Raw genomic sequence first — 27232 nt, 5'->3', positions numbered from 1 at the left:
TCAATTCCTTTTAATACATCCCAGCGCCTCTTTCCTGAAGGACCCGCACCACAATGAAGCCGCCATCGACCGCCCGCCCGCCGGGGCGGCGGGAGGGCCGCCCGCCTTCCCTCTGCAGTGCAAATCGCCATCGACCGCCCCGCATCCTCCGAGAGGGGCTCCGTCCGCATCCCGCCCCTCCCGTCTCCATGGCAACCGCGGCCCCTGGCAACGCGCCGCCATGGCAACGGCCGGAAGGGAGGCGCGGCCGCTTCCGCCCGGCGCGAAGATGGCGGCGGGCGCGGCGGAGCTGCAGCGGCTGCGGTGGCGGCTGGAGGAGCTGGAGCGGCGCGTCGGGCTCGGCGGCGGGGGCTCCGGGCCCAGAAAGGTGCCGGCGAGGGTTAGGGTTGGGGTTACGGACACCGGCGGGGGGGCGGCCCGGCCCGGCGGAGCCTCGGGCTGCCGAGGCCCTGTGGGGCTTGACAGGCCCATCTCTTCCTTCTGTGCCTCTGCAGGTGGCGGACGAGCTGGTGAAGGTGCAGGTGGCGCTGAACAACATCGCTGGCAAGAGGGAGAGGATCAAGATCCTATTCAAGAAACGTGAGCGGGGTCCCGGGGAGGGGGAGCCGGGAGGAGTCGGCCCTGGGGGACCCCCGTGCTGCTCCAAACAACAAAACCCCTTCCCCACCTCCCAGCCCCCCTCCTCCTCCCCGCGCGTTTGGTTCTCGTTGATTTTTGGGGCCTTATTTTGCGTGTTTGGCAGAAAAATAAGTTGATAGAGGTCGCTCTGCTCGGGGTTCTCCGATTCGGCTACTGGGGTTGGGAAAAGGGCCGCCGCGACCTTGTTATTCGCTCGATGTCCGTCGGCCTGTGCCAGTGCCGCGATTTGCTGCGCCTGGAATGCAGTCCCTGAGGGCTCTCGGAGCTCCGGAAATTATTTCCTGCGTGCTTGGATTTGTTGTCTATGCTGGAGGAGCTCTGCTCTGTATGTGTGGTGGGAGCAGTGAGGATCACACGCAGTGGGCAGACCTGGGGAGCTGCCTCCAAACTGAGGGGTGCCTTCTCCTGCAGAGCCACCCTCTTGGACAGGTTTTGGTGTCTGGTGTCACAGAAAGAGCAGAAGGGTTGTTGTGGTCTGAGACTGCCCAGTGTAAAAGTGTAAAGCACGTATTTGTTGATGATTTTAAAGACCAGGATGGAGGACTGTGGGCTGGTTTTGTTCTGAGGGCGGGAGCAAGCAGATTTCGCTCACCTCTGGTATTACTATCCAAGCAAAAAGCCAGTGTCGCAGGTTTCCCTAACAAAGGGTGTTCTGGGCTTGAGCCATTTGTCAGTTCTTGCTCACAGTGCTCTGAAGTCACATATTTCCAAGTAGCAATCAATTAACTGGAAAAGGAAAAAAAAAGCCCTTAAGTGAGCAGTGTTCACAAAGGAATCTGATGTGTGGCACAGGGGGAAGTTGCACTTGTGTGTGCAATAGCGTCTCCCCTACTTCTTGTCTCCAAACACTCCAGTTGAAGATGTAATCAAGTACCTTGACCCTCAGTACATTGACAGGATGGCTGTTCCAGACGCCATGAAGCTGCAGTTCATCCTGGCAGGTATGGCATGAAACAAGGGGAAAAAAGAGGGGTTTGTAGCACTGCAAAAAGTGTACTTTACCTGAGATGGGTCAGGGTGGGTTTCTTTCCTTCGGTTGTAAAGTTGTGGCTCACGCTTCCTGGAAGTCTCGGAGAGATGCTGTGTGCAAGGATATCGGCACTGCAGTTTTATCAGCTCTGATCTCTCTGATCGTTCAGTTTGACCCCGAATTAATTCAAAGGCTGATCAGAAAAGCTGGAGCTAGAATGGTTTTCCTCACCCCGCTTCCAGTACTCTCTCGGCAGTGACAAAAACAGAAGGTGTTTGGGTGTGTTTCAAACACCACCAAACCTTGTGCTATTCTGTCCCAAGGAATTTGATTCAGCCTGTGATAGTATAGTCTGTGAATGGGACTTCAGAGAATTGTGCAGTCATGGAATGTTAAGGCTTTGGAATGGATGTTAAAGCTCATCTTGTTCCAACCCCCTGCCATGGGCAGGGACACCTCCCCACTAGACCAGGTTGCTCAAGGCCTTGTCCAGCCTGGCCTTGAACACTTACAGGGATGGGGCATCCACAACCTTCCTGGGCAACCTGTGCCAGTGTCTCACCACTCTCGCAGTAAAGAATTTCCTCCTAATACCTAATGTAACATTCCCTTCTGTCAGTTTGATCCTTTACTCATGGTCCTATCACTACAACTCAGTGGAGGTTCTCCTGCCTGAAATTGGAGTGAATCAAGACCCAGGGATGAGCAGCACAGAAGTCTTAAATAAAATCATGAACAAGCCCATTTCTGTTAAGATAGATCAGCTGGAAAAGATAAAGCTATTTGTGAAAAGCCAAAGCACCTCATGTTTACTGGCATTGCTTTTTGTCCCCCTCCTCCCACCCAGAGGAACAGGCTATTCCTGAACGTGCAGCCCTTCTGGAGCAGGTGAAGAACCTCCAGCCCATCTTGGACAGTGCCAGTATCCAAGGTATGCATGTCCTTCCACAAGTTTGAGCTGAAAATGCCCCCCTCCAAGCTGTGGCCTGTCCTATTTTCTGGGGTGTTTTTTTATTTGAGCCTGAGACTGGAGAAGAGGACAGCACATGGCCATGTGAGAGTGAGTTAGGTACGAACTTAGTGGTGTGTCTGCCCCTCCCTCGTGCTGCTCTAACCTGGTAGAGGTAGAGATGCCTTTTCAGGTGCTTTCCATAATGTTCATCCAAGTGCTTTACTCTGATGTAGTTCTTGAGTAGCCCTCATTGTGGGCACCTGCAAGCTCATGCCATCCAGCAGCACTGAGCAGATAAACTCGGTGTTTAATCTACAGGGTAGTGGGTAGGTTTTTTTAATCCTATAAAAGCTATGTCTGTGGTGTGTGGCACTGGCATTCAGTGAGCTCTGCTGTGCTGTGCTGGTGGAGGAGGAATGCTCTTTGTTTTGGGAACTGTTCCTGTGTGCTATCAAACCAAAAAAAACAAAGCTGATTTTACCTCTGCTTTCAGCGGTTCCTGACCACGCAGCCAAACTGCAGCGACTCTCACAGATCCACATACAGCAGCAGGTACTGTAAATATTCCTATCAGTCGTGCCTAGAAAGGAGGAGGAATGTCTTGCCAGAGGCTGGACTGACACCCCTGTATTTGCAGTTGCTTGAATTGCTCAACTGTAGTAGTGTTTTTTCAATCCCAGAACATGCATACTGCAATCCTAAAGAATTTCAAGTACTCTGAGGGGGGAAAGGAGCCTGGATTTCTGGCAGTGGAGTCTGAAGTGGAAAATCACTGGAAATCTGCTTCCCAAAACTCTGCTCGAAACAGAGCTTTGAGTGACACATAGTGTGTTTAACCATCTGACATGCCCCATTTCACTGAAGTAAAGCATTGCACTCTTCCAGTGTCCTGGTGTCTGGAAGGCTGTTGATACTGTCATACTTCACCCTTTCCTTCCCTGTGTGAGCACTCCTGGAGCTGGCACTGAGTAGCCTGGGTAGTGTCTAATGGCCCCTTCCAGTATTTTGCTGTGAGTTTCTACTCTGGGGCAGGCAAAGCCTGGATGCTGAGGCGAGGCAGCAGTGGTGCAAGCCCAGGGCCTTTGGTGCTTCATCAGCACGGGTGTTTGTGGCCTTCCTCTTGACTGTGGAAACCTTTCCAGCTGCAGTGAGCAGCCACAGCTGGTGTCTGAGCTCTAATCTCAGTACTGGCCTTGGATGAGTTTCTCCCTTGTGGTTTCAGGATCTGGGAAGGACAGATGTCCTTCAGCTTATCTATTTCTCACTCACTGTGGCCCTCCCTCTTTGCAGGAGAAGCGTTATGATCTCACTGACAGTGTGAAGACACTCCTGGAGGGCTACAACAAAATGGTATCCTTTGAGCCATTGGGCTGACCTGACCCTGTCCCCGAGCTTCCTCTCCTGTCAGGTGCTGTTGGGTCCCCAGCCCTGGGTTTAACAAGCAGTGCCCTTCCTGATGTGGTGGCACCTTTGTCCCTGTGACCTGCCTGAGCCCGTCAGCCCCTAATCCTGGCTGCGTAGGATCTCAGTGCCGAGGCACATCCCAAAACCACGAGTTGGTGGGGAAGCTCTGCTCTTTGCTGTAGACAGCCCTTGCATTGCAGTGGCACAGGATGTTCAGAAGTGCCTTCTGGACTCAACGTGGGTGTTTGGTGCTGTGCCTACAACACCTGGATGGTTTGAGTCCATGTAGGCTTTCAGCAGCCCTGGGCCTCTCCCAGCGATTCAGGATTTTAATGGTTCTGTCAGGATGCTCCGCCCTTGGCTTCTTCCTTGTGATTTCTGCTTTTCTTTCCTTAAGAGTAATGTCTAGACCCTGCTTCTCTCCAAGCAGTTTGTGCAGTGGAATGAAATACTGACACGGCTGGAAGCAGCCAAGCAAGCGAAACCGGTGGTCGAGTGACAGCAGAGCCGGGAGCACGGACAGCCCAGGGCCCCATGGCACAGCCTGCATCCCGCTGGCCCTGGCACCTTCCCGCTTGGCCTGAGCATGCTGGAGTGGCACCGCGGCCTCCTGGGGACACCTGGCTGTGCTCTGAGCTGTGCTAGCCAGGAACTGAAGCCGCACTGCTCCTTAATCCGCAACTGTTGCAAATCTTGCACTCCCCTGAAATGTGTCTTGGTTTGTAACATATTTAAAAATCCCTTTCCCTCTCACTGTGGTCTGTAGTAAAGTCCTGGAACGCTGACTGGATTGTGTCTCTCTCCCTGGGTGTAAGGACTGCTCCTGGCACAGACGGGGGGGGGGGCTTTCCCAGGCAGTGATCTCCTCGCAGTCTGCAGGAGGCGCTGCAGGAGGCGCCTTGGCCCAAAGGCAGGTAAATCCCTTTCATTCCCACAGCCTTCGGTAGACTGGTACATAAACAGGAGCTCTTCCTGTTCCTGTGAGCTGTCTGTGCCCAGGAGCATCTGGCCTCATGGAGCTTTTCCCCCAAGCCATTCTCCCATTGCTGTGCAGAGAGGAGGCAGTGGCTTTTGCCCTTATCCTGCCCCCACTTTTCCCAGTGGCTGCTGCAAGCTGGACCCCGTGCTGGCTCTTCCCCTTTTCAGTGAGGGGCACGAGCTGTGCCTTGCCTGGTCTGGCCACAACCCGGAGTTTCCAAGTTGCCTTCAGCTTAGGGAGACGCTGCCCAGCTGCTTGTGACTTGGGAGTCCTGCAGGGATGGGGCAGGATCCCCACAGGGAAGTCAGGAGGAGCTTCCTGCCCCTGTACTCTCCCTGGTCAGCGAGCTCACCCGTAGGCACACCACGGCGAGGCTGCACGGGCTTACACAGGAACACCGACTGCACCTGATGCCCGGGAGAGCCGGAGCTGCCCGGGAAAAAAGCTGGAGCTGTCCCGAGAGAGCCGGAGCTGCCCCTGGCCCCCCTCCATTCCCAGCGCGGGGGCGGGACCGCGCATCGCCCCGCCCACTCCTGACGTTGAAAGGGGCGTGGTTTGTACGCCATGCCCCGCACGCGCTCCCCGCGCCTGCGCGTCCGGTGCCGGCCGCCATCTTGAGGTGAGGGGCGCGCTGAGGCGGCCGCAGGTGAGCGAGGGGCTGGGACACCCCCCCATCCCACAGGGACATCCTCCATCCCACAAGGACGTCCCCCTCGTCCCACAGGGATATCCCCCAATCTCACAGGAACACCCCATCCGTCCCACAGGGACATCCCCCGTCCCACACGGACGTCCCCCCGTCCCGCAGGGATATCCCCGCTTCCCGCCGCGGTGTCCCGGCCTCCCGTGCGGCCGTGCGGGGAGTGAGGGCCTCGTGTTCCCCCGTGGTGCGGAGCGCGGGCCCTGGGCTGCCATGTCCCTTCAGGTGCGGGTAGATCGGGGCTCCTGAGCCCCCGGTTGACCAGGTGCTGCGTGCTTGAGTACCTTGAGCGGTGTGTGGGGCTCGGGCGGCGCAGCGCATGGCAGAGAGGGGAGTGTGAGACTGCACCTTTCTGTCTTTCACTTTCCTTCGAGGAAACTTGTGTTTGTTCCTGCAGCCACTGGTTTGCCCTCTCTCCTGCCAAATGCATTGTTGTACCCTACCCTGCACTGCCAGAGCCCCACGACCTGTGTATGTGACACACACGAGGTGCTGCAGTGGGGCTGTGCTCACGGGGTGCAGCTGTGGGAGCATCCCCCTGGCTTCTGTTCGCAGGAACCCCGGCTCATTCGTTTGTTCTGTGTTCTCCTGAGATGCAGCCTGTGTTTGTTTCCTGTTCAGGCCAACAGCGCCAGCTCTGTTCCCTTCACCGCCTGCCTGCTGGGGCTCAGGCTGCCCCGTGTGTGTTCATGTTGGAGGTACACACTTATAAGGACTGAGTTAGTCTTTTGGGTATGGCTTTCCAGGATTCCTGTCTCTGACAGCTGAGAGTGCCTTTCAGAGGAGAGGATAATTTCTTTGTGCAAGTTACAGTGGGAGTTTGTGTTCACGGGTCTCTTTTCCCTTTCAGCACTGCACAATGGAGAACTATAAGAAGACCAAAATCGTGGAGAAGCCTTGTCCACTTCCTTTCACTGACCTGCCTGCTGATATTATTGAGATGAAAGTGAAGGATGGGAGCAAAATCAGGAATCTGATGGGCTATGCCATGAGCAAGATGGAGCAGGAGTCGGTGAGGCAGATTCTCTTCACTGGCTCGGGCAAGGCTGTCAGCAAGACCATCACCTGTGTGGAAATCATGAAACGACGGCTCAAGGAGCTGCACCAGATTACCAAAGTGCTCTTCAGGCAGATCGAGGAGATGTGGGAACCCATCGTGCCCGAGGCAGGCCTTGATGCCTTGACAGTGAAGAGGAACATTCCTGCCATATGTGTCCTGCTCAGCAAAGATCCCCTGGACCCTCAGGAGCCGGGGTACCAGGCTCCAGGATCCTTTGATGCCTTTTGGACTGAGACACTCACAGCAGAGTCCCAGGGCCAGATGAAGAGGAAGCAGGGTGGGGGCCGGGGCACTGGGAGCACGGGGAAGCACCCGCGCTCCGCAGGGGCAGCGCCAGGGGAGCCCTGAGCTCAGCCTGGGGGGCTGCAGAGCTGCTGCTGACACGGATCAGGGGAGGGCAGGACTCCCGAAACTGCCTGTGATTGTGGCTGCCTGAAACTGTGTTTTGACGAGTTTGCTTGCCAAAGGCTGCCAGGCCGTGCTCTGTAATGGGCTGGGGAAGGCGGGAGTTGCCTCTGCGTGAGCAAGGACTGTTGGTGTCCTGTCAGCGAGCCCCAGTGGAGGGGCTGCTCATGCAGCCAGATTTTGGCTGCCAGGGGATGCAACAGCCCAGGCTGTTGACACCTGGGATAGACACCTGGCTGTGTGGCAGGTACAAAGGGCAGGTGGGACCTGACATGGAATTCCATTGCATTCCCAGGGCTGTGAGATGGGAGACAGGGCTAGGTTGGCCAATTCTGTGCTTCAGAGTCTGTCTGCTGAGCCTGTTGGGGGATTGAATGTAGGACTGGGGAGGTACAGGTCCATCTGCCATTGTGTGCGTGGAGCTCCTTTCCCGTTCCACTTTGGCTCTGCAGAGCCCATGGTCGCTCCTCTCTCTGCCAGCGTGGCAGCACTTGACTTGTGCCATGACCAGCCTGAAATCCTGTGCCACTGCCCTAGGGTAGTAGTAATGGGAATCTCCAAAGAATACTGTTCTTTCCCCTTACTACTTTTTCATATTGCTCAAAGTTGGGTTCAAAATAAAGTTTCCCTTCACCCAAGTTGGAAATTTGTCATTTCTACCTCGTCCCACTGGAGGTCACCCTGTGAGCGTTGGTGGTGGGGCCGCGGCTGCAGCTGCTCTTCCAGCTCTCAAACTGCTCCGTGTTTGTTCCTCTTCTGACTGCAGATGGACCCTAATCTGAGAGGAGTAGCTTAATATCCAAATATTAACCTCCTTTAATATCCAAAAAAGGTCAAAGTTGTGGGTTTTTTCTGGGAAATTTTTTGAGTTTTTTTGTTTTTGTTTTTTTTGCTCTTTTAAGCTGACCAGAACTTCAGTCTCTAAAAGACTTATTCCAAATTCTGCTGAGCGAGGCAAAGAATGTATCACCTTTTCTTAGGCAGTAGTTTCCCTTCTGGAACAGCTCTGGTAAGTAATTCTGGGCAGGAGGGAAATGCTGTTCCCTGGGACAGGCTGAGCTCTCAGCAGAACAGCCCTTGCTCACACCGTGTCCCGAGCACTGCCTGTCCTGCCTCTGTCATGAGCTCCAGCTGGACCCAACGTTTTGCATTGTCAGTCAATGACTAACAAACATAAGTGTTTAAAGAAGAGATTTCAGCTAAATCGGGTCAGGAGGGATGTGGTGTGTTACTTGTGCATCCCAGAGACTTCACAGACAAGAGTTCGCCTGCCTTGTGTCAACGTGAGCTTTGTCACAGGCTGAGCACCCGTCGTGGCCAGGACAGTGCTGGGTTTACATCCCTCCTTCTCCCCTTCTCTTGGTGGTCTCACTGCTTCCTGCCCCACCAATGTCCCTGGACCTGGAGGGGAACTGTTGGACCTGTCCACTGTTCCAGTTTAGGTGAAGCCTGGGGATGGGGCAGAGCTAATCTGGTTTACCTGGGTGCTCTTTGCAGCTGCTGCTGCTCTCTTACATCTAAGGAGGAGACTGCTTTTCTTGACTAATTAGCAGATTAGCCATAAATGCCAAGGAAGATGCTCCAGTGTGTGATCAGATTGGTTCTGACATTTCAATGGGCAATGTGCCCGTGTTTGTTTACTCAAAACACCGGCTTAGTGGAGAGCCTGAGAACCAGGTCCTCAGGCAGCCTGTGTGAGCCTCCCTTGCGGTGGTGGCGCATTTAAGGCCTTCTCATCAAAGCTGCAAAATGATTGTTATTTTTGTTTCACCGTTGGAAAGTTATCCTCTGCTGACTCGGTGGCTCTCCTGTCAGGATCCAGCGTTTCCCAGCCTTCGCACCTGTGAGTGCCAGGTCAGCCAGGATGGGTCCCAGCTCTCTTACAGGTCTGCCCTTCACTCAATCCTTCATCCAGCTGTCTTTTTTTCCCTGGTACAACACACCATCTGGAGTTGCCCGGCCAGACAGCATCCCGAGGGGCTGCTGTGGATCCCCTGTGTCACCACCATGTGTCTGCGTCACCAGCCACTCTTGGGGCCTGGGCTTGGTTTTTCAGAGAAACTGCAGGTGCTGAGACCTGATCCCTGGAGTTCTCAAGGAATCGCCCCCAGTGTGCCCCCCAGCCACCTCCCCCCAGTGTCCTTCACCAGGTGTTCCCCCCCTTTGGGGTGATGCCCCACACCAGGGTGTCTGGCTCCAGTGTCCATATGGAAGCTGGCAGTTTAGGGGTGTGGCATGTCCAGGGTTGGGTTGCCCCATTCCTCAGTTCCCTCACTAACAGGACACGGAGAACCTGGCCGTGTGGATAAAGCTGACAATGCTCAGATTCCCAGATACTCAATGTCTCTAAATGTCCTGTCCCTTCCTCTCCGTGGGCTGTGAAGGGGACCCCAGCCCGGCTTGGCAAGTCTGTGCTCAGCATCCTCGAGCCCTGGCGTGCCAGGCCCTGGTGCATGTGTGTCCGTATGCCGTGAACATGTGTTTATGTGTGCACACATGTGCGCAGGGCAGGGCCCCTGGGACGGGGCAGGGCAGGCAGGGAGGTACAGGCAGGGCTGCACCAGCGGCAGCGGGAGGGCAGCAGGGTCAGTGGGGGCACCGGGGCAGTAGCGGCAAACACCGGGATCGGTACCAGCTCAGTGCAGGCAGTACGGGGGCACTGCCGGCAGTAATGGGCAGTACCGGAGTCAGTTCCAAGACACTACCGGGGGCGGTCCGCACAGTTACCTGGGCAGAACCGGGGTCAGTACCGTCAGCACGGGCAGCACCGCGGGCAGTACCGAGTTAGTACCCGTGTCGATATCAGGGTCAATACCGGCAGTACTGGATCAGTACCGGTGTCAGTATCGGGGTCCGCACGGTCCGTGGCCGTGCCCGTGGCCGTGCCGGCAGAGCGCGCGCTGCCCACCGTTATCCCCGAGCCGCTCACGTGGGCGCCGCGCGAGGGGGCGTGCCCCAGGCGGGGCGCTCAGCCAATGGCGAGCTGCGGGTGGCGGGCGGGCCCCAATGGCGGGGTGGGGGCGGGGCCTCGGCGGGCCCCGCCCCCCGGTAGCGGCGGGAGGACGCGGGCGGCGCGCGGGGCTGCGGCACCCACGGGAGGCCCGGCGGGACCGCAGCGGGAACGGGCACCGCACACCCCGCACACCCCCAACACCCCGCACACACCGCACACCGCGCCGGGACCCCGCTCCGCGCCGGGACACGGCCCTGGCAGCGCCTCCCGCCGGCACCGGGGTCCCGGCGGTTCCCGGGGCGCAGCGGACGCAGGTGGGTAACATCGGGACCCCGCGGCGGGAGGGCGGAGTTGGGGCACCTGTTGCTGCCCCGTGCCGGGGGCTCCGCGGCGGGCGGGGGTTCAGAGGCACCGGGGACCTCCGGAGCCAGGGCGCTCCCTGAGCCAGTGAGGAGCACAAGGGGGGCTGCGCCGGCCCCCACCTGCTGCCGCCCGGCCGCTGACCCTGATCCCAGCGCGGAACCTCGCAGCGGGGTCCCGGCGGCAGGAAGAGCAGGTGGAGAGTGGAGAGGGGATAGGAGCGCGGCCAGGGCTGCCCGGAGTCACCCGGTGCAGCACGGGGAGGGGGCGATGGGTCTCCCACTGGGGACACCTCCAGTTTGGTGGCCCTCGCAGGGGATGGGGAGGACGGCCAGGGCATGGGGTGCTGGAAAGGTCTTCCAGACGGCTTCCGACCTGGGAGCTGCTGCAACCTCCGTACTTCAGCGGAGCCCCTTAGGCTTTGGTGCCGCTGCCCCCTCGCACATCTAAAGCCCACCCTGAGGGGCTCACACAACCTGTCCCCTCTTAGCCGTGGTGACGGTGACTTTCTGTCTTCCAGGAAGAAGAGGGATCCCTGTGTCCCCACGGCCTTGCCGGAGGAAGGAGGAGCCGAGAGAAGGCTCTCATCGATCCTTCCCAGCTGTGCGGAGCAGCTGGGACTCAGCTGTGAGCGGCCAAACTGACGGGGAGGACGCTGTCCTGCTGCCTGCCTGGCCCCATCCCCACCTCACCGCCAACACCACCGCTGTCCCCTCTGTCCCCTGCCAATGCCGGCAGGTGGAGGCTGCACACACAGTCACTGCAGTGGCATCCCACGTGTGAGACCGAGCTGTGGGCTCTGTTTACTCCCGTGGGACAGAGGCCATGGGGGCTGCTCTTTCCACTGGGGCGATCGTGGCAATTTCTTTTAACTGTGTCATCGCGTTGCTCATCCTCATCCTCTTCCTCATCCTCTGCAAAGCCTGCAGGACCCCTTCATGTCCCGAGAAGACCCCATCTTCTGATGTGGATGAGTCACGGAACGAAGAGAAGTACCTGCTGCAGCCCTGATCTGCCCGATCTGGGGAGTTTGGTACCCGGCTGTGCCAAAGGAGTTGCCCAGCCTGGATGCTTGTGCTGGGACTGGGGTGCCAGACCAGGCACGATGAAAGCAGAGGGGACACCGAGCAGTTCACAGGGGCCGTGACAGAGGGCACAGTCCTTTGCCTTGGTGGTTGTAGTGCGTGAAGTTCCTGCAAGTGCCTGCAGTGGTCATGGGGATAGAGGGACAACAGATGGGGATGTGCTACACGGGCAATCGTGCCTGTCCCAGTGGCCAGCAAGCACAGCAGGAGCCCTGCCCTCATGTGCACCCTGTGCTTGGGAAGAGCCTGTGGGCCTGGGGCAGTGGCCATCACAGTGCAGACCTGAGCAAGGCTGGGTGGACGCTCGCAGAGGGGAGGCAGCAGGGCTGGCACAGGCACTTTTTCCCAAGCAGGCTGGCTGCTCAATGGTGGGCTGTGCCCAGGGGGACCCAAGCAGCCCTGGCCCTGCCGGCAGGGTGGGATGTTACCAGTCCAGATGTTAGGGGGTGGCCCTGGGGTGCTGTGTGTCCCCAGCCTCAGGATGGCATTTGGCACACATCTGCCCAAGCAGCCAGTTTGATGAGGCACGAGAGGGTCTGCATGGTCTGCCCGATCCTCCCCAGTCTGTCTGTCAATCCCCTCCAGCATTAGCACTAACGCTGCTAGGCAAACAGCCCTCTTCCTCACTGTGGGTGTGTCCCTGCCTTCCCTCCTGCCTACTCCCAGCTGAGGCCAGACCCTGGGATTTGGCCAGTCTGGGAGCAGCAGACATGCCCTTGCTGGCATTCCCATCTCCACTGACAGCAGCCTGGGGTGGCTTTTTCCTGGGAAGGTGGGAGATGTGGGGAGATGTTAGTGCCCAGACAAACAGCACTGAAGGTTCTTTGACCCTGACTGTTCCCTGGGGATCACAGTGGCTCTGTGGGGAGGGATGCTGGTGGTCCAGTGTGTCCTCAAGCCTGGCTGCTGCATCCCCTGCCCTGCCAGCAGGTGCCATGGGTTTTGGAGGGCTCTGCCTTGCCTATCCTAGAGCCGAGCAATAGCCATGGTCACTGCTGGCACAGCCACTGCAATAAGGGGACAGAGGGGTGGGGTGGGAGGGACACTGGCCAGGGTCCCTGCGCAGGCTTGGCCAGGCCTGGCAGAGCCTGGGGTTCCTCCCCATGTCAGGTGTAGCGAACACATCCCTTTGCAGCCTTGTTTTTACTAGACTAATAAACCGATTGTAGGACCCAGGTGGTGTCTCTGAGCTCTACCCAGCGCCTCAGAAATTTGGGGGAGGTGCTGTGTCCTGCCATCCTGCAGGGCTGAAGAGCCCCAGGGATGGTGGCTGACATGGCTGGAGGACTATGGGTGGTTTGCTGGGTGATAGTGATAAGGAAAGGCTCGTGTCCTCATTCATCTCTGGCTATTAAATACTGGGTGAGAAACCTGACGTGGTGTTTCATGCCTGCAGCATGTCTGCTTGGCCTGGGGATCAGTGAATGTCAGCAGGGAGCACTCCCCAGCCCCTGCACCAGAGGCACCGGGAGTTTCCAAGCTGTGCCTTACATTACAGGGATGCCTGTGGGGGACACGTGCCACCACACCTGTGTGGTGGGACGAGCGCCTCTGGTCCCCAGTCCCGGGAACTGTGCGCCAGGATCCAGCGGTGACAGCCCGACGCTCGCCGCTCATCAGCATGCGCCGGGGCCACCGCGGCTCCTGCTGCCACCGCAGCCACGCAGCAGATAATCCTCTGCCGCACAGCGCCGGAGCCGTGGGAAGGCTCTGCAAAGCCCGCCGCCCAGCCGCTCCCGCAGGCACCAGCTGGGCTGAGGCCCCCGGGGAGGGGGGAGCCGTGACCCTCCCGCAGCTGGTGAGCGGCAGCTGCTGCGATGTCCTCTGTGGAGGGATGGCACGTCTCTCTCCCGCAGTCATGGGCCGGGTTTCCAGCTACTCTCCGGCTTAGGCTGCCACCCCAAAATCCAGGGGACCACATAAATGGCTGTGGGGCTGCAGCTCAGCGCTCAGGCCGCCGCTCACGGGGGGACTGCCGGCCATGAAGCTGCAGTCCCAAGGCTTTCCTAGGGCTGCTGGGACCAGCCCTCACCTGCCCTCCATAGGGCTCTCACCTGGTGCAAACCCAGCCAAGGGCAGGGAATGCCGAGGGCTTGTGGCTCTGGGGGAGCGAGCACGGTGAGATCTGCCTGACCCTAGAGACGACCGCCCACTACAGCTCTCCCAGCACCTTCGTTTATTTGTCCGGGCACAGAGGCGAAGTGTTCCCGCTGTGCAAAAAGTGGGCGGCGCGGGCCCGTGGCTTGCATGCCAAGCAGCCGCCGATCAAAGCCGAGCTTGTTCGGCCGGCAGCTGCTGGCAGAGCAATCCCCCTCTCACGTCTCTTCCTTGCCCTCCGGCCCTCTTACCAGGCTAAGCAGCTTCTCCAGCTTCGCCATTTCCACCTCGGGACCCTTCTTAACCTCCTGGCCTTTCTTCTCCTGCAAAGAGAGCAATCAGGACAGAGCTTTGAGCAGGGAGGACTGCGGGAACGAGGAGGGGTCTGGCACAGGGATGGCTGCTGGACTGCTGTGTCCCAGCTCTCACCACGCACCGGAGGCTGATCCACAGGGAGATGCACCTGCCTGTCCATGTATTTCAAGCTCAAGGTACCATGATATGTTTTAAAGGTCCTTATGGGCTGGGGAAGGATGCTAAGGAATGGGAGTGGATCTGCTGATCCACAGTGACTAAAACCCTCTTCTGCTTCTCTCTTCCCAGTTTCTCAGCCTCATGGCACTGGACCCTCTGTAAGCCCTCCAGCTATTCCCCCAAGCTCTGGGGACGTGCCAGGCACGCAAGACTGTTACGGCAAAGACAGCAATGCAGGTGTCCAAACCTCCCAGAAACAGTCCCACCACACCCATCCCATACAGGTGCTCCTGGGAAGAGGCAGCCATAGGAGCAGGGATCATTCTTCTTGCACCCAAATGGATTTTCCCAGGAGGGCAGCTGCGTGCTGAGAGCCCCTAACCCAGCACAGAAAAGCAAGTCAGGGCTTCCAGATGTTAACTGGAGTGTCCCATGGGACAGCCCTGTGCCTCATAAAACACTGCAGTGCCAATCCTGGCACAAGGCCCAGCACAGGAAAGCATTTCCCACAGTCCTCCAGCACCTGTCCCAACCCTCCCAGGGGCTCCCTGCCTGAGTGCTAAAGCAAACCACCAGCATCTTGAGAGCAATCACACAGCACAAGGAAATAACCTGTCCAGTTCAGTCCTTGCTTGTTTGGGAGCAGCAGGAGCTTCCAAGACTGGCCGATGTCCCTGCTGGGGATACAAATTCCACTCAATGCTTTGGCAGCACATGTGCCCCCCTGCTGCGGGCTGAAGCATCAGTGCATTGCTCGGACCAGAGCTCTGGGACTTTGGGAAAGTGATAACTGGGTTTGGCCTCTCCAGGTTCACACCATGTCAGACACAGCTGCAGCAGAGGAATTTGCCAGCCTGCATGCAGCACAACAAACCCTCCTGCAGCTGGACATCTGCCTCATGAGGTTCCTCCAAAACAGCATCCCCACAGTCACCACTTCCCATCACATAGTGCTGCTTTCCGCTCACAGCCTTCCCCTTTGCCAGCCTGCTGGATCTCTCCTTGCCTCTGGATCGGGGGGGTACCCCTGCTTTGGGGCTGGGAAGTTCCTCTGTGCCCAGCATGGCTCTGAACACCCCAAAAAGCAGCTGCCGAGCACAGGTGAGCAGGAGGGCTGGTACACACTTGGGCAGGTGGGCTTGGGAGAGGTGGGTCCCCAAGCCTGCAGCAGGGAAAAGGGCAGGGAACCTCACTAACCATGCTTGGAGGCAGCCTGCAGAAAGCTGCTGTGCTGGCTCCTCTTGGCATGCCCAAAGCACAGCCTTTGCTCTCAGTGCTCTCAGAAGGCCAAGGGAGCAGGACTCAGCATCTGATGAAGGAGGCTGCCAGCTTTCCTCTCTCCCCACTTAGATCAGATCAATTCTCCTCTGAATCAGCACCTCTAATGGCCCTAGGTGCAGCAATTACGAACACACACCTTCTCTTCAGCGCTGGAAGAAACTGCCAGGGCACAATACAGAGAAAGTTGTAAGCCTGAATAGAACTCACTCTAGCAAACATGGGCATTACTAAGTGATGACAACAGGGAAAGAAGTCCCCAGGGGATCCCTGTGGTTTTCTCTCATCCCAACCCAGTTACGACCTTGATGGAGCCAAGGTTTCCGAAGCTGCTAGAGGACACTGCTGAGATGAAAGCAGTCCTGGGGGCAGGATGGGGATATTTGCTCCCAAGAAGACAGCAGCACTCATGTCCTGAGCACATAAAGATGTGTTATGGGTAAGCCAAGGTTGTTTCATTTACTGAGGTCATTGATTTCATGCTGGAATGGTCCTGGTTTGTACTAATGCCAGCAAGTGAGCAATGCCCTTCGTGGCTCTGGTCTGGGCACTTTGAGTGATGTTTGTACTAAAGGCCCACACCACAGCTGAGCATCTCTCTGAGCAAGAGCCTTGGGGTAAACACAGCTGCTAGAGGTATTTCAGGACTTAGCTATTTCTGCAGAAAAGCTGCTTTGCTGTCTGACACAGTTCCAAACCCCCCTTTGGCACCCTGTGTCACACACAGCACCCTGCACAGGTCCTCGGGACAGGCTAAAGAGGTAACTGCTTTTCTCAAATGGGAAAAGGAGATGCTGAAGCCACCTCCCCTCAATCTACCTCCATCCCAAGCCCTTTGCTCTCCCCACTGGTAGGGTCATAAGGGAGGCTCCCTGACTGATGCCCTCCAGGTGGTAACAGCAGGTCCCTGGTAATTGTGTCTAACCTCGCTGAACTCACCAGTCTCTGGCAAGGCTCAGCTCCTAGTCACTGAGCTGTCCCTAAAACTTTGACTTTCACACTGGCTCAGCTCCTTTGCTGCTTCTGAGCACGCTGCCACAAAGCCACACGCAAGCCTGTAATGAGCCGTAACTGAACCAGAGCCCTAATTTAACGCCACATAACCAGGCAAGCAGGATGACACAGGGAATGAAAATTATAATGTCCTTTTAGGAGCACTGGAATGGAAAGTTTCCCTTTTTTCCCCCATCTGCTTTTCCCGGGGCGCTTGTGCAGTGAGCTGGCCAGGCCGCTGATGGCTGGCTGTGGCACTGGCACAGCACCGTGGGATCTGCTTGGATGCACGTGGCAGCTTCCCACAAATCCAGGGGCTTCGCCTGCATCAGGCCTCCGAGGAGCAGCCCTTCTTGGAGCACAGCCATTGCAATTTCCCAGAGCACACACAAGGCAGGGGAAGCATCACCTCCACACACGGCTGCTGCAGGGCTCCCCCTCCCAACAGATGTCACAGCCAGGTGTGGAGAGGGCACTCATGGGGCACTGCCCTCCTGTGTGTAGCTGAGCCTGTCCTCCTCCTACATCCCTGCTTACACCACATCCATGGGGCTCATTAGGAGCTGAGAGGGAGCCAGGGCGCAACATCCTCTCCATGGAGCTCTGAGATGCAGAGCTGAGATTACATGGGAGGTCTGCCCCTGAGGAGCTCATCCGATGGGTACTGGATCTGCTCACAGCAGTGTTTGTATCAATTTTATTGTTAGCAGTTTCCAACAAAATGCTCCTGGCTGAAATGGTGATGAGGGACATGAGCAGGGTAAGAAAAGGTGCTGCGTGGGGATGGACTCTGCCCTGATAGTGAAACATAACCTCAGGGAGGGGAGAGGGGGAAAAGACCCTCTCCATATCCTCATGCTGCTGTGTTTGTGGCCAGGTTCCTCACTGCTCTCCCACTCCCTCTGCCTTATGCCTGGGATCTTCTCTGTCTCCCCAGGCAGGGAAACTGAGGCATGGGGCTGCTTGCCCTACAGAAGTGTGCAGGACCCTTGGTGGTCCTCTCAGCCCCAAAGTGAGTACTGGCACTGGAAGTGAAAGAGGAGGCGGAAGATGGCTGAGGTGGAGCCCCAGGGGCAAGGGTAGAGTAAGGATAAGGACAAAGATGAGGACAAGAATGAAGATGAGGAGCAGCTACTTGAAGATCCATTCCCCTGGGAGCCCCAGCCCCACCGCTCCCCATACTGGCACATACTGAATTCTACATTCAGGATATGGGATTCATTTAAACTGAATTCCTGTGTCTCAGCTGATGCCTTCATTCCCTAGTTGAACAGCATACTGCTGAGTTAATAAAACTCTCCCATAAAAGCCATTCTACTGGCATTTTTCAGCATCCATTTTTTTCCCATTGGTGGAATAGTCATAAAACATCTGCTCTAAAGTTTCGATTAAACAAGGCAAAACATGTTTATGTTTTGGAGCACCAAGGAAATCAACCATGCTGGCATGAACACGGACACAAAAGTCCCCATAGCTTCCCTGGGAGCAGAGTGGACCCTTTCCCCTGCTGAGTCTTGGCCAAGGGGCACAGGCCTGTCTCTGCCCTGCTGTTGTCCTAACACTGATGCCATTCCTTACAGGATGAGATTTCTGGATACAGTCATGTCAGGACGGGATGTAGCCATTTCACAAAGCAGCCCAGTGACATAAGACACCAGTTTCCCATGCAAAAGGGGTTAAGCTTTTACAGACTGGTTTTGAAGGGTGTAAGAAGCTTCAAGAAGCCACCCAAAACTGCTGCCCAAACCTCTCACCCTTATTACCTTCAGTGTGAAGGGGCACACAGGCTGTCAGGCCTGTTTGTTTTGGAGGAGATCTTTTCTTGTTCTTTCTACCCTCCTCAGGGATAGGCTATGGTGACAGCTCCAGGGTAAGGGCTTCTCCATTAGCAAAACACACTAGTGACTGGTGAAATCAATTAATGAAAGCAAAGATGAGGGTTCCCAGGAGCATTTCTATTGGGAAGACCAAGGAAACCCAAGCCCCTGAACACCGCAAAATTCTCCTCACTGTCTCCCTGGGCCGCTAACCAAGCGTGCACCAACGGGAGTGTGACATCACTGGCAGCCCTGAAGCCTTCCAAACCTACCCCCTCGTGGTTCTATAGCAACCCAGTGCTGTTACATGAAGCTGGAGTTGTGACGAGCTGGGGATGATGTCTGTGCCAGGTCCACTTCTGGGCTCTCAAAAGCCCATTTACACACAGCGGCAACACGCTTATCAACCACAGAGAGCCTTGAGTCACACTCACAGCCTGATCTCACGGCACTGCTCCTGGCCCATGGAAGGATTAGCTGACAGATTGGAGATAAGGATTTAGGCTTATTTTGCTGCTGTTTGGAAATAAATGACGCAGGAAATGTTCTCGCAGGGAATGAAGCCAGCAGAAAAGCCCAGGACGTGGCTGGGTCATTCAGGCAACAGTAGCCACACCAGATCACTGGCCTCAAAGATGCTCTTACTTCCAGCTTCAGCGTGATCCCAGGGAGGGGAGAGGCGGAAAGGCCCCCCTACATAACCCCCAGGCTACTGTGTTTGTGGCCAGGTTCCTCACTGCCAGTGAACTGCGCAGTTCAGGGCAGGCACCCTGCCTTGTTCCAGCTCACATACTGACTCAGAGATTTTGGCCAGCACCTGTACTGGACCCTGCCAGGACACAGCAGGGCAGACGGGTCTCAGGGTCCCAGCTGACCCGCATTTGCTTCTTGGAAGTCACCCATGAAGCCAATGGAACCAGATAAGTCACAGTGCTGTGACCAGCCTGTGGCTCAGCAGCACACATCTGCCAGGAAGCATGTGGGAGCAAAAGTCAGGATATCTGACAGGCAAGAAGTGCAAGCAAAATTGGATCAGACCTGTAAGTGGGTGGGAGCATCACTGGAAAAAAAACAGAGGGAATTGGATGACACTCAGGGGATGTGGGCAGGGATCACCTGTACCTAAAAGGTGAGTACCTGCCTACAGCACAACACAGGGCTGACTGGCTTAAAACACCTGTGGGAGAAGGGAGAAAACTGATGGACTGGATGGGCTCTGCACCAGCAGAGAGCCAATAGCCATGGCCATCAGGGAGGAGAGCCATAATCACAGCCCTGTGTCTGCTTTGCCAGAGGCTGCTTAGGACTCCACATCCTTGCTCAACCCCACCACAGTGTTCTCTGGCCAAGCAAAAGCTGTGCACACAGAAGGAGCTGTTCCCTGAACAACATTCCCAATTCTTGCTAACTCCAGAGCCACAAGCACTGTCTCTTACAGACCTCTAATTTAGGCACCTAAATATAGCCGTAAGAAGGCTACATTTAGCATGAAAACTTCAGTGAACAAGATCAAGCTGAGTGCAGACTGGGCTCATAGCAGTCCCCACAGCTCCTCTGAGCTGGGCATTACAGTGAGTTGTTATGTCCTGAATTTATCCCTGTACCTGCTGCAGAAACCCACTAAAACCATTTTAAAGCTCTTCTGCCTTTTCCATTGTCTGAACCATTTATACATTCAAAACAGGGACGTGGTTATGAACCTCGGTTCATGTATCACCAAATAAAAAATGTTACAGAGAAGGAAAAGTTTTTAAGTTATCCAAAGACTGAAATGGTCTGAAATGAGCCAATACCCTTAAGTCTGCCCTGCGCAGATGCTGTGATTAGGAAGCATCAGCAACAGGGTTTTGCCAGCCCTAGGGACAACTCAGCTACACTCTAACTGTAAGCTGTATGTGTGTGCGCGATGGAGAACAGCTTTTGGACATTATTACCCTTGGTCACCCTATAATCTTGGACAAGATGCAGCCAGCTCGAATGGAGCAGCCTGGTGAGAAGACAAACTCCTCACAGGGTGCCTGGAAAAGATTTTCAGTCGTATCAGTTAACAGAATCGGTACTAAGCACTGAGAAAAATCACTGTGTGCTCAGTGTGCACTGTCCTGACACACAGTGGTTTCATAAAAGGGTTGGAGTAGAATGAAAAACCCAAAAGCTTTTTCCTCAAGCCTGGATGGTCCTGGTGGTGCAAGCCATCTTTGGGATAAGGACAGAAGGACATATGACCTTTCCTTCACCTCCCTGGGGGGCAGGCAGTGCCCACTTAAACCCTGGATCCAGCTCCTACAGGGTTCAGATTTTCTGCTGTGCCATCGGGCTCTCCTGGATGGGATCAATTATTTTAACTATCTTTTAGCTCAGTGAGAAGCCCCAGTATCCAAAGGCTGCCCCCATGCCATGAGTTACAGTGGCATTGGAGAGAAAGGCTGGTGGGGCCATTAATGTCCAGTGTTTTAGCTGTGGGATCTCTCAGGCTGAAGCAGCGGGGAGGAAGGAAACAGGAAGGGGGTTTTAGTTGAGATTGTCCATAAAAACTACTACACAGACAATATGCTGTGTTCTAGCTTCAAATATCACTGCAATTCCAGTGACACACAGGCACCGAACCTCAATGTGTCACAGACAATCCAAAAGCTGCACAGGCTTCCCTAACTTTTATGCCTACCACAAGGAACCACATCTGCAGCACCTCTTTACTTGGGCTGGCAGCCCTGAAGCGAGAGGCTCGGGCACACAGAGCACCCACAGGCATGTACATCAAACCCATTCAGAGGGGGAAAATCAAGGAGATGCCCTGCAGAGTGCAGCGACCCCAGCAGCCTTAAGCTGCAGCTCTTGACGCCAGCTGGCAGGCAGACCCATCAGCCACCCAGCAATATTTCTTTATCACTTAGCATCTCCTTCTCTCTTCTTTTTTCTTTTTTTTTCTATTTCAGTTTTACTTTAGCATTTTTGCATGCCAGCTCAATAAGCTGTTACAGATTAGGGTTTAATAAAAGCAATCAAGCAAGGATGTGAATATGCAGCTCCTGCAATACTTGAGTACTACTGTTATCTCATAGAGCATAGCATCTCATGAGAGAACATTTGCAGTTTTCTGAACAGTGTATTTTAAAAAGTTGCAGGTTTTCCAATCTTTCTCTGGTCACCACTGATAAAATCCATCTATTCACTTTGATCACATTTTAATTGCCTTAAGAAATTCTAACTATTGCTTCTCTTTAACATAGCACCTTCTTAATTTTTTTTTAATACAGATTATAAAAATACTTGCATAGGAAATATATTTTTATTTGCTACTAACATGAGAGCATCTGAATATACTTCATTCTGGGTAAATACAAGTGCACTGGAAACCAAATGTTGCTATTGTTAGAAGGGAAAATAAATGTCTTCACTCACAGATGTCCCATACTTAGTAAATGCCAATGGCATGAAAGATGTATTACAACTGATACTCTTCTGCTTACAAAAGAACTCACTCTGCAATTTAATGTCAAGCCACAGTGCTCTCTTCCTCTCTCCTGCTCTCCATAACTGAACACAGGGATGTTCCAGAAATAGCACTGGATGTTTCAACCATGTGAACAGTTGTGTCATCTCAACAGCACATTCCCCTGTGTAGTTTTCATTTAAATCACAGTGTCACCTGGGGCAGAACTAGGAGGGGTTAGTCCACTGGTGCACCCTAGTCCATGGTGGGAGTAGCCACTCTTAAATTGCTTCTGACAGATGCTTGTCCAGCACTTGATCCAGTCCTTGGAGAGCCCAGCACAACATGCCCCAGGCAGTGGATTGTCACGTTCTGCTCCCATCACCTGCATGGCCATTTCTTTTGCAAAGCCCCAGGAACGGTGCTGCCAACCCATCTCCTGGTGATGTCTGCCAGCGTGTCCCTCTGACACTCGCTAAAACCTTTTCCCTAAGCCTTTTCCTGCCCTCTTATAACCTCAGAGCACTGCCTTCCTTGTCCTGCCAGCCCAGGACCTCTTTAGGAGAGCTCATCTATCTCCTTCCCCTGTGTCCAGCCTCTAAGCTGGCTGTATGGTTCTTGCTGCTCTCCTGCTCCTCATGTCCTTCAAGCCTGGTACCCCAAATGGGAGCTGAGGCCTTTGCACCACTAAGCAGTGCACAAGAAGCTTGTGCTTCCTTCTTACTCCTCTTGAGCTCCCCTTACACCTCTGTTATGCCAGGACAATGTTGGCAAGTGAGAACATTTTCTGTTTACTTCCTCAGTCAGTTATTCCCACCTCCTTTCCCCATCCTTCTATTTGCCTCCATCCTTGCCAAAGTGCATCCTGTTTCCTTCAGACCTTTGCCACAGACTAAATGACTTGCACAGCTTCTGCCCACCTGCTGCACAGGAAACAGCCAGGCAAATGATAAATGCCACACGAACACTCCCAGGCCTGGGAGCCAGACACACTGTTAGCCTGGACCCTGTGGGATGCCACACTAAATCGCATCAGATACGACTGAGTTACGCTGCAACACGCAAATCAGGGCTTAAAAGGGGTCAGCGAGAAGCTGGATGCAGGACAAGCGTGGAAAATCCTGCAGCTAGAGCTGTTGCTCTTCCCTGGGATTTCACTCTGCCACAGCAACTGAGAAATCCCTTCCTTCCCCACAGACAGACACACTGCAGTATCCCACTGCAGTGCTCCTTTGCCCTGGGAGTTCCTGAGCTTTGCTGGTGTCAGTCCTCTCCTGGAGATGGGCTTGGCACAGCGCTGCTCCGTGGAGGATGCTTGTTGCTCCCTGTTGAGGCATCTCCACTCTGAACCCATGAATCCTGGCAGTGATGCTGAGGTTGTGTTACACACTCCCCATCCCTGTTCAGTGACCCAATGGGATTGGACTGGCCCCAAGGGTCTGAGTAAGAGCTGTATAGAGAGTAGGATTCATCCTGGTCTGACTGCAAATGCAGGGCCCAAGGACTGCATATCAGAAGCAGAACAGGATAAATCAGAACTTATCTAAGTCAGAACCAGACAGGATAAAATAACACAGGAGAAATCCAGCAGTGTGCTGGGGGGCAGCTCAGGGAGTGCTCCTCTGGGGCATAGGCATCCATGGAATACTCATTTCCTTCTGGGAGACCTGCCAGTAGTGTGCTGAGATGCCCTTACCTGATCAACATCTGCTCTGCAGGAAGCAATCCAGGGAGGACCTGAATATGGACCCCCTGGCACACAGTGATGGGAATGGCAACAGGGCTGGAGCTGGGGATGCTCCTGTCCCACCAGCAGATTCCATATGCACTGGTGATCCATGCCTTGCCCTGGCCCTGCCACCCTGGAGCACAGGGTCTTCTGTGTCCTATCTGGAGGCAAAGATGAGGAGCACTGTGGCTAAAAAGCAAGTTTAGAGGCTGTGTTCATATAAGGTGCCCAGGTGGGAAGCAGCCAATTTTAATGACATCCAGTCTTAGGATGCCAATCTGGCTCCAGGCCAAGTCTTTGTACTAAGCTCCTTGACATCCTGTTTACAAAAGCATTATTAAAATCTAATTGCTTCATGCATATATTGCTGTTTTAATTATAACAGAAGCAGAAGAGAGATGCGAGCAGTAATCAATCTCTCTGATGCTAATACACATCCGAAGAGGGAAATGGTTAAGGGAAACGCCAATCCAACATCATCTAAGGAAAACAGTGGGAGACAGTCCTAGTGATTGTCCATGCTGCCAACAGCATAGCTTCAGTGTGGCTGCGGGTGGCCTCCCTAAAGTGCTCTTTGCTTTGAGACGCTGACCAGGATGCTGCACATTTTACATGTTCGTTGCTCTGTCTCTCTTGTACCAAAATGTAATTACTTCAGAGCCACAGACCAGTTAAATCCATCTGCTCAGCTGGCTGCTGAAACTAATGGATCTTCTTCGCAACAAAGTAGTGTAAAATAAAGGCACGCTTGGAAGAAAAGGATGTAGCACTCATTAAGGTCCTTAAGGTAAACCCTTCACAAGGTAAGCTCTCCATCGCCTAGCAAGTCCCACAAATACTACAGACGGAACCAGCTTAATCAGCAGCTGACAGCCTCAGCAAAACAGTGGCCAAGCTAGCAGAACAAACTACCTGATAATTAATAGCAGATTTAAGGACTAGAGGAACCTTGTTAGCAGAGGTGAACTGAGGTTGATGTGCATCCGTAACACTACGTGGATAGATCCACTACTGAACAATTCTTCAGCAAAAGGAGTGTCAAGCACTGGAAAAATCTGCCCAGGGAAGTTGTGGTGTCACCATCCCTGGAGGTATTTAAAAGACATGTAGATGTGGTACTTGGGAATATGGTTTAGTGGTGGGATTAGCAGTGCTCAGTTAATGGTTGGACTTGATGATCTTAAAAGTCTTTTCCAGCCTAAACAATTCTATGACTCTGTGATTAACAGAACAGTGACACAAAGCCTGTCACCTTTGTGAGGCTGAAAACCTCAATACACCAGCAAATGTTGATCAGTGACCTGATTGTTTTGCTGGAGCTGGGACAGAGGGTCATGGCTGGAGCAATTCTGCCAGGCAAACAGCCAGCATTCCTCCTGGTGGCCCTTGGAGAAGGAATCACTTTGGTGGAGATGGCAGAGATCTTGTCACAACTGGATACCAATTCTGGCTTCAGATTCTCTCAGCATAGTAGCATAGATTCCCTCATCATCTTAGGCGGGGTCACCTCTCCCCAGGCTCTTCTGTTTCCATTCTGATCCGACCCCAAGCACCAATTCTCCTGGTATCACCCTGATGTGAGGAAATCCCTGAAATGCAGATGTGCTGTCAGGCTACAGGTCTAGGGGGAAACTAATACAGACTGAACAAGAACCTGGTGATGTTTTGAGAGTCCTCAAGATGATAACCAGAATTGTTCCTCTCCACTAGCACAAAGGAGACACCTAAACTGACCTAGAGGAGTGGTGGAAGCAACTGCTGTCTGATCCCCCCAAATCCCACTGCTTCTCCTGCAAAACAGCTCACCATTTGGATCCTGCATGTAAAGTGCTGGGAAATGCAGGCACCACAAATGCCAAGGCCCGTTGCTGATCCTGCTCTTCTCCCTCACTGGAGGAGAAAGGTCAGCATCATTTGAGGGCTGGGTGAGACAGACCACAGCAGGGAATGAGCCCACCCCACTGCCACATGCCCGGCATTGTGCGAGTGCCTCAGCATCAAAAACAACCAAGGAAAGAGATGTTTTCACAGCTGGCAACCAAGCAGAAAACAAAAGAAAGACAGAAAGGGGGCACTTGTGCTCAGAAAATTAAATCCAGATTTAATTACAGTAATTATACTTTCATTAACACCCTATTTGCCATAAAGATGCATAAAATCCCTAAGTGAGAGCTGCAATTGCTCTGAAGGTGAAAGGAAGGTAACAGAAGAAAGAGTGCCAGCTTCTCCCTAGACTGTAAAGTCCTTAAGAAGCCTGGATCATTTAGAATGGTTACTGCTTCAAATTTAACTTGCCCAGCAACCACGTGTAAATGAGCAAGAGCAAGAGCAGCAAAGAACTTGTAACAGAGTTGATTTATTGCAGCAATCCCTGATTTAACCGTAAACGAAGCCAATCTTTCCTATATGATTACGTGGGGCTTGGATGCTATTGTGGTGTACACAACATAAGACAAATTCTCACATTGCTCCCAGACGAAATCATACCATGTTGCATGGGATCACTGACTAGGCTGGGCTTGTTAACATAATTCTGAGTCCTTGGACCACAGAAACTTACTTCAGGTTCTGCACCTAAGCACAGCAGAATCCAGCCCTGACAGATGTCTTGGTACTCTGGAAAGGTCTTCACTGAATTCAATTCCTTGATTTCAGTCCATCTCCTCAATGTTTCAAGGAGATCTGATATAAAACCTTTCAAAGTACTTGTGACCTCCATGCCACCAGGTCCTCTTGAGAGTTTATAAGTGGATTCTGCTAGATCAGACAAGGAATGAATAAGAAATTTGAAATGCCAGTGAGAACACCAATCCACCCTCCCAAATAAATCTGCAGGCTTCTCTGACATATCATCCCAGTTATTCCACTGAAAACTGCTCTTTGGGGGTGATTTCTGAGCTTGTTACACCTTCCACTTTTGGAATATCCCCTGCAATCTCCTGGCTTAGCTCAGACATGCACTTGTCATGTGGCTTGGCATCAAAAGACAAGTCCAGAACCACAGGAGAAAGTTCCCTCAGGAGGGACAGGTAAAGCCAAGGTAAAGCTGCAGAGGCTGAGGGTGAGAACAACACTCAGCCCCTGTGTAATGCTAAGTGTGCATAAGAGCAGCTGTAAGTCTAGCAAGCAGCCCAAGTGTTTCATATTTCCTGTCATGTAACAGACAGAGCTTCAGCAGATTTTCCCTGGAAAGCTGCAACACAGGCAGGCAGTTCCAAGCCAGAAGGTGCTAATTAAAAAACACTAGGTGAGTGTTAATGAAAGAAGCTTTGAGAGGTGGGAGGAAGCGAAGAGGGTGAGCCACTCTCACCTTCTGTCCCCGGTCCTGTGCCATGTCCTTAATCACTGGAAAAAAGGAAAGGAGCTTTCTAAGGAGGAAAGACGTAAGATAGATGATGGCTCAGTGCTTCTGTTCTCTGTCCCAGTGATGAAGAATAGACTGCAAAACCAGACTGAGTCCAGCAGAGAACCACCAAGGCTTTCTATGGCTGAAGGATTTGCCACTCACACTAAGGGTGCTTGGCTTGTTCAGTCTGTAGAAGAGATCGTCTTAGGTGATGTAACAAACACCTGCCAGCACCCAAGAGGAGGATATTAAGACAGGAATGGACTTTTTACAGGAGTGCATAGCAAGAGAATGAGTTACAACAGCTATAGATGGAAACAGGGGAGGATTCAACATGACATAAGGAATTTTATCTCCACAGTGACAGTCATTGGAACAAGACTCCAGAGTGGCTGTGGGATCTCCAGCCTTGGAGGTTTTCAAGAGAAGCCTAACCATAAGCAACCTTGTCTGATCTCAGCGCTGTACCTGCTTTAAGCTGGAACCTGAACTAGACATATCCCAACGTCACCTCCAGCCTGAATGTGCCTGTGGTTCTGCAGTCCCAGGATGTTCTTC

General features: G+C 53.9%; 4 protein-coding genes across 5 annotated transcripts in view; 3 read left to right on the top strand and 1 right to left on the bottom strand.

Annotated features, from left to right (window-relative positions):
* The first annotated feature begins 232 nt into the window (after window positions 1–232).
* DCTN3 (dynactin subunit 3) lies at window positions 233–4726 on the top strand. The gene is made up of 7 exons (XM_027889408.1): window positions 233–367; window positions 495–579; window positions 1494–1580; window positions 2457–2540; window positions 3055–3113; window positions 3852–3911; window positions 4375–4726. Exons 1-7 carry the CDS (start codon window positions 269–271, stop codon window positions 4462–4464), a joined length of 564 nt encoding a protein of 187 aa, XP_027745209.1. The 5' UTR covers window positions 233–268; the 3' UTR covers window positions 4465–4726.
* Window positions 4727–5019: 293 nt separating this feature from the next.
* On the top strand, window positions 5020–12682 carry ENHO (energy homeostasis associated). 2 transcript variants are annotated; one of them, XM_027889412.1, is made up of 3 exons: window positions 5020–5029; window positions 5244–5247; window positions 10943–12682. In XM_027889412.1, exon 3 carries the CDS (start codon window positions 11248–11250, stop codon window positions 11431–11433), a length of 186 nt encoding a protein of 61 aa, XP_027745213.1. In that variant the 5' UTR covers window positions 5020–5029; window positions 5244–5247; window positions 10943–11247; the 3' UTR covers window positions 11434–12682. The 2 variants fall into 2 exon arrangements, with proteins under 2 accessions (XP_027745213.1, XP_027745211.1); XM_027889410.1 differs by lacking the exons at window positions 5020–5029; window positions 5244–5247 and adding an exon at window positions 10203–10376.
* Window positions 5523–7052, top strand: RPP25L (ribonuclease P/MRP subunit p25 like). The gene is made up of 2 exons (XM_027889409.1): window positions 5523–5590; window positions 6495–7052. The coding sequence occupies exon 2, from the start codon at window positions 6504–6506 to the stop codon at window positions 7050–7052; it is 549 nt and encodes a 182-aa protein (XP_027745210.1). The 5' UTR covers window positions 5523–5590; window positions 6495–6503.
* Window positions 12683–13666: 984 nt separating the features above from the next.
* Window positions 13667–27232, bottom strand: part of DNAI1 (dynein axonemal intermediate chain 1) — a 143579-nt gene continuing 130013 nt past the window's right edge. The window contains exon 20 of the mRNA XM_027889388.1: window positions 13667–13927. Coding sequence (XP_027745189.1) covers window positions 13823–13927 — 105 coding nt within the window. The 3' untranslated portion in view covers window positions 13667–13822. The remainder of the gene's footprint in view (window positions 13928–27232) is intronic.

This window comes from Empidonax traillii, unplaced genomic scaffold (assembly GCF_003031625.1).
Source record: "Empidonax traillii isolate 1590-97213 ecotype Southwest subspecies unplaced genomic scaffold, ASM303162v1 scaffold262:size680716, whole genome shotgun sequence".
NCBI classification, from domain to species: Eukaryota; Metazoa; Chordata; class Aves; order Passeriformes; family Tyrannidae; genus Empidonax; species Empidonax traillii.
The sequence above is the reverse complement of the archived record's forward strand: the minus strand, read 5'-3'. Positions and strand labels throughout refer to the sequence as shown.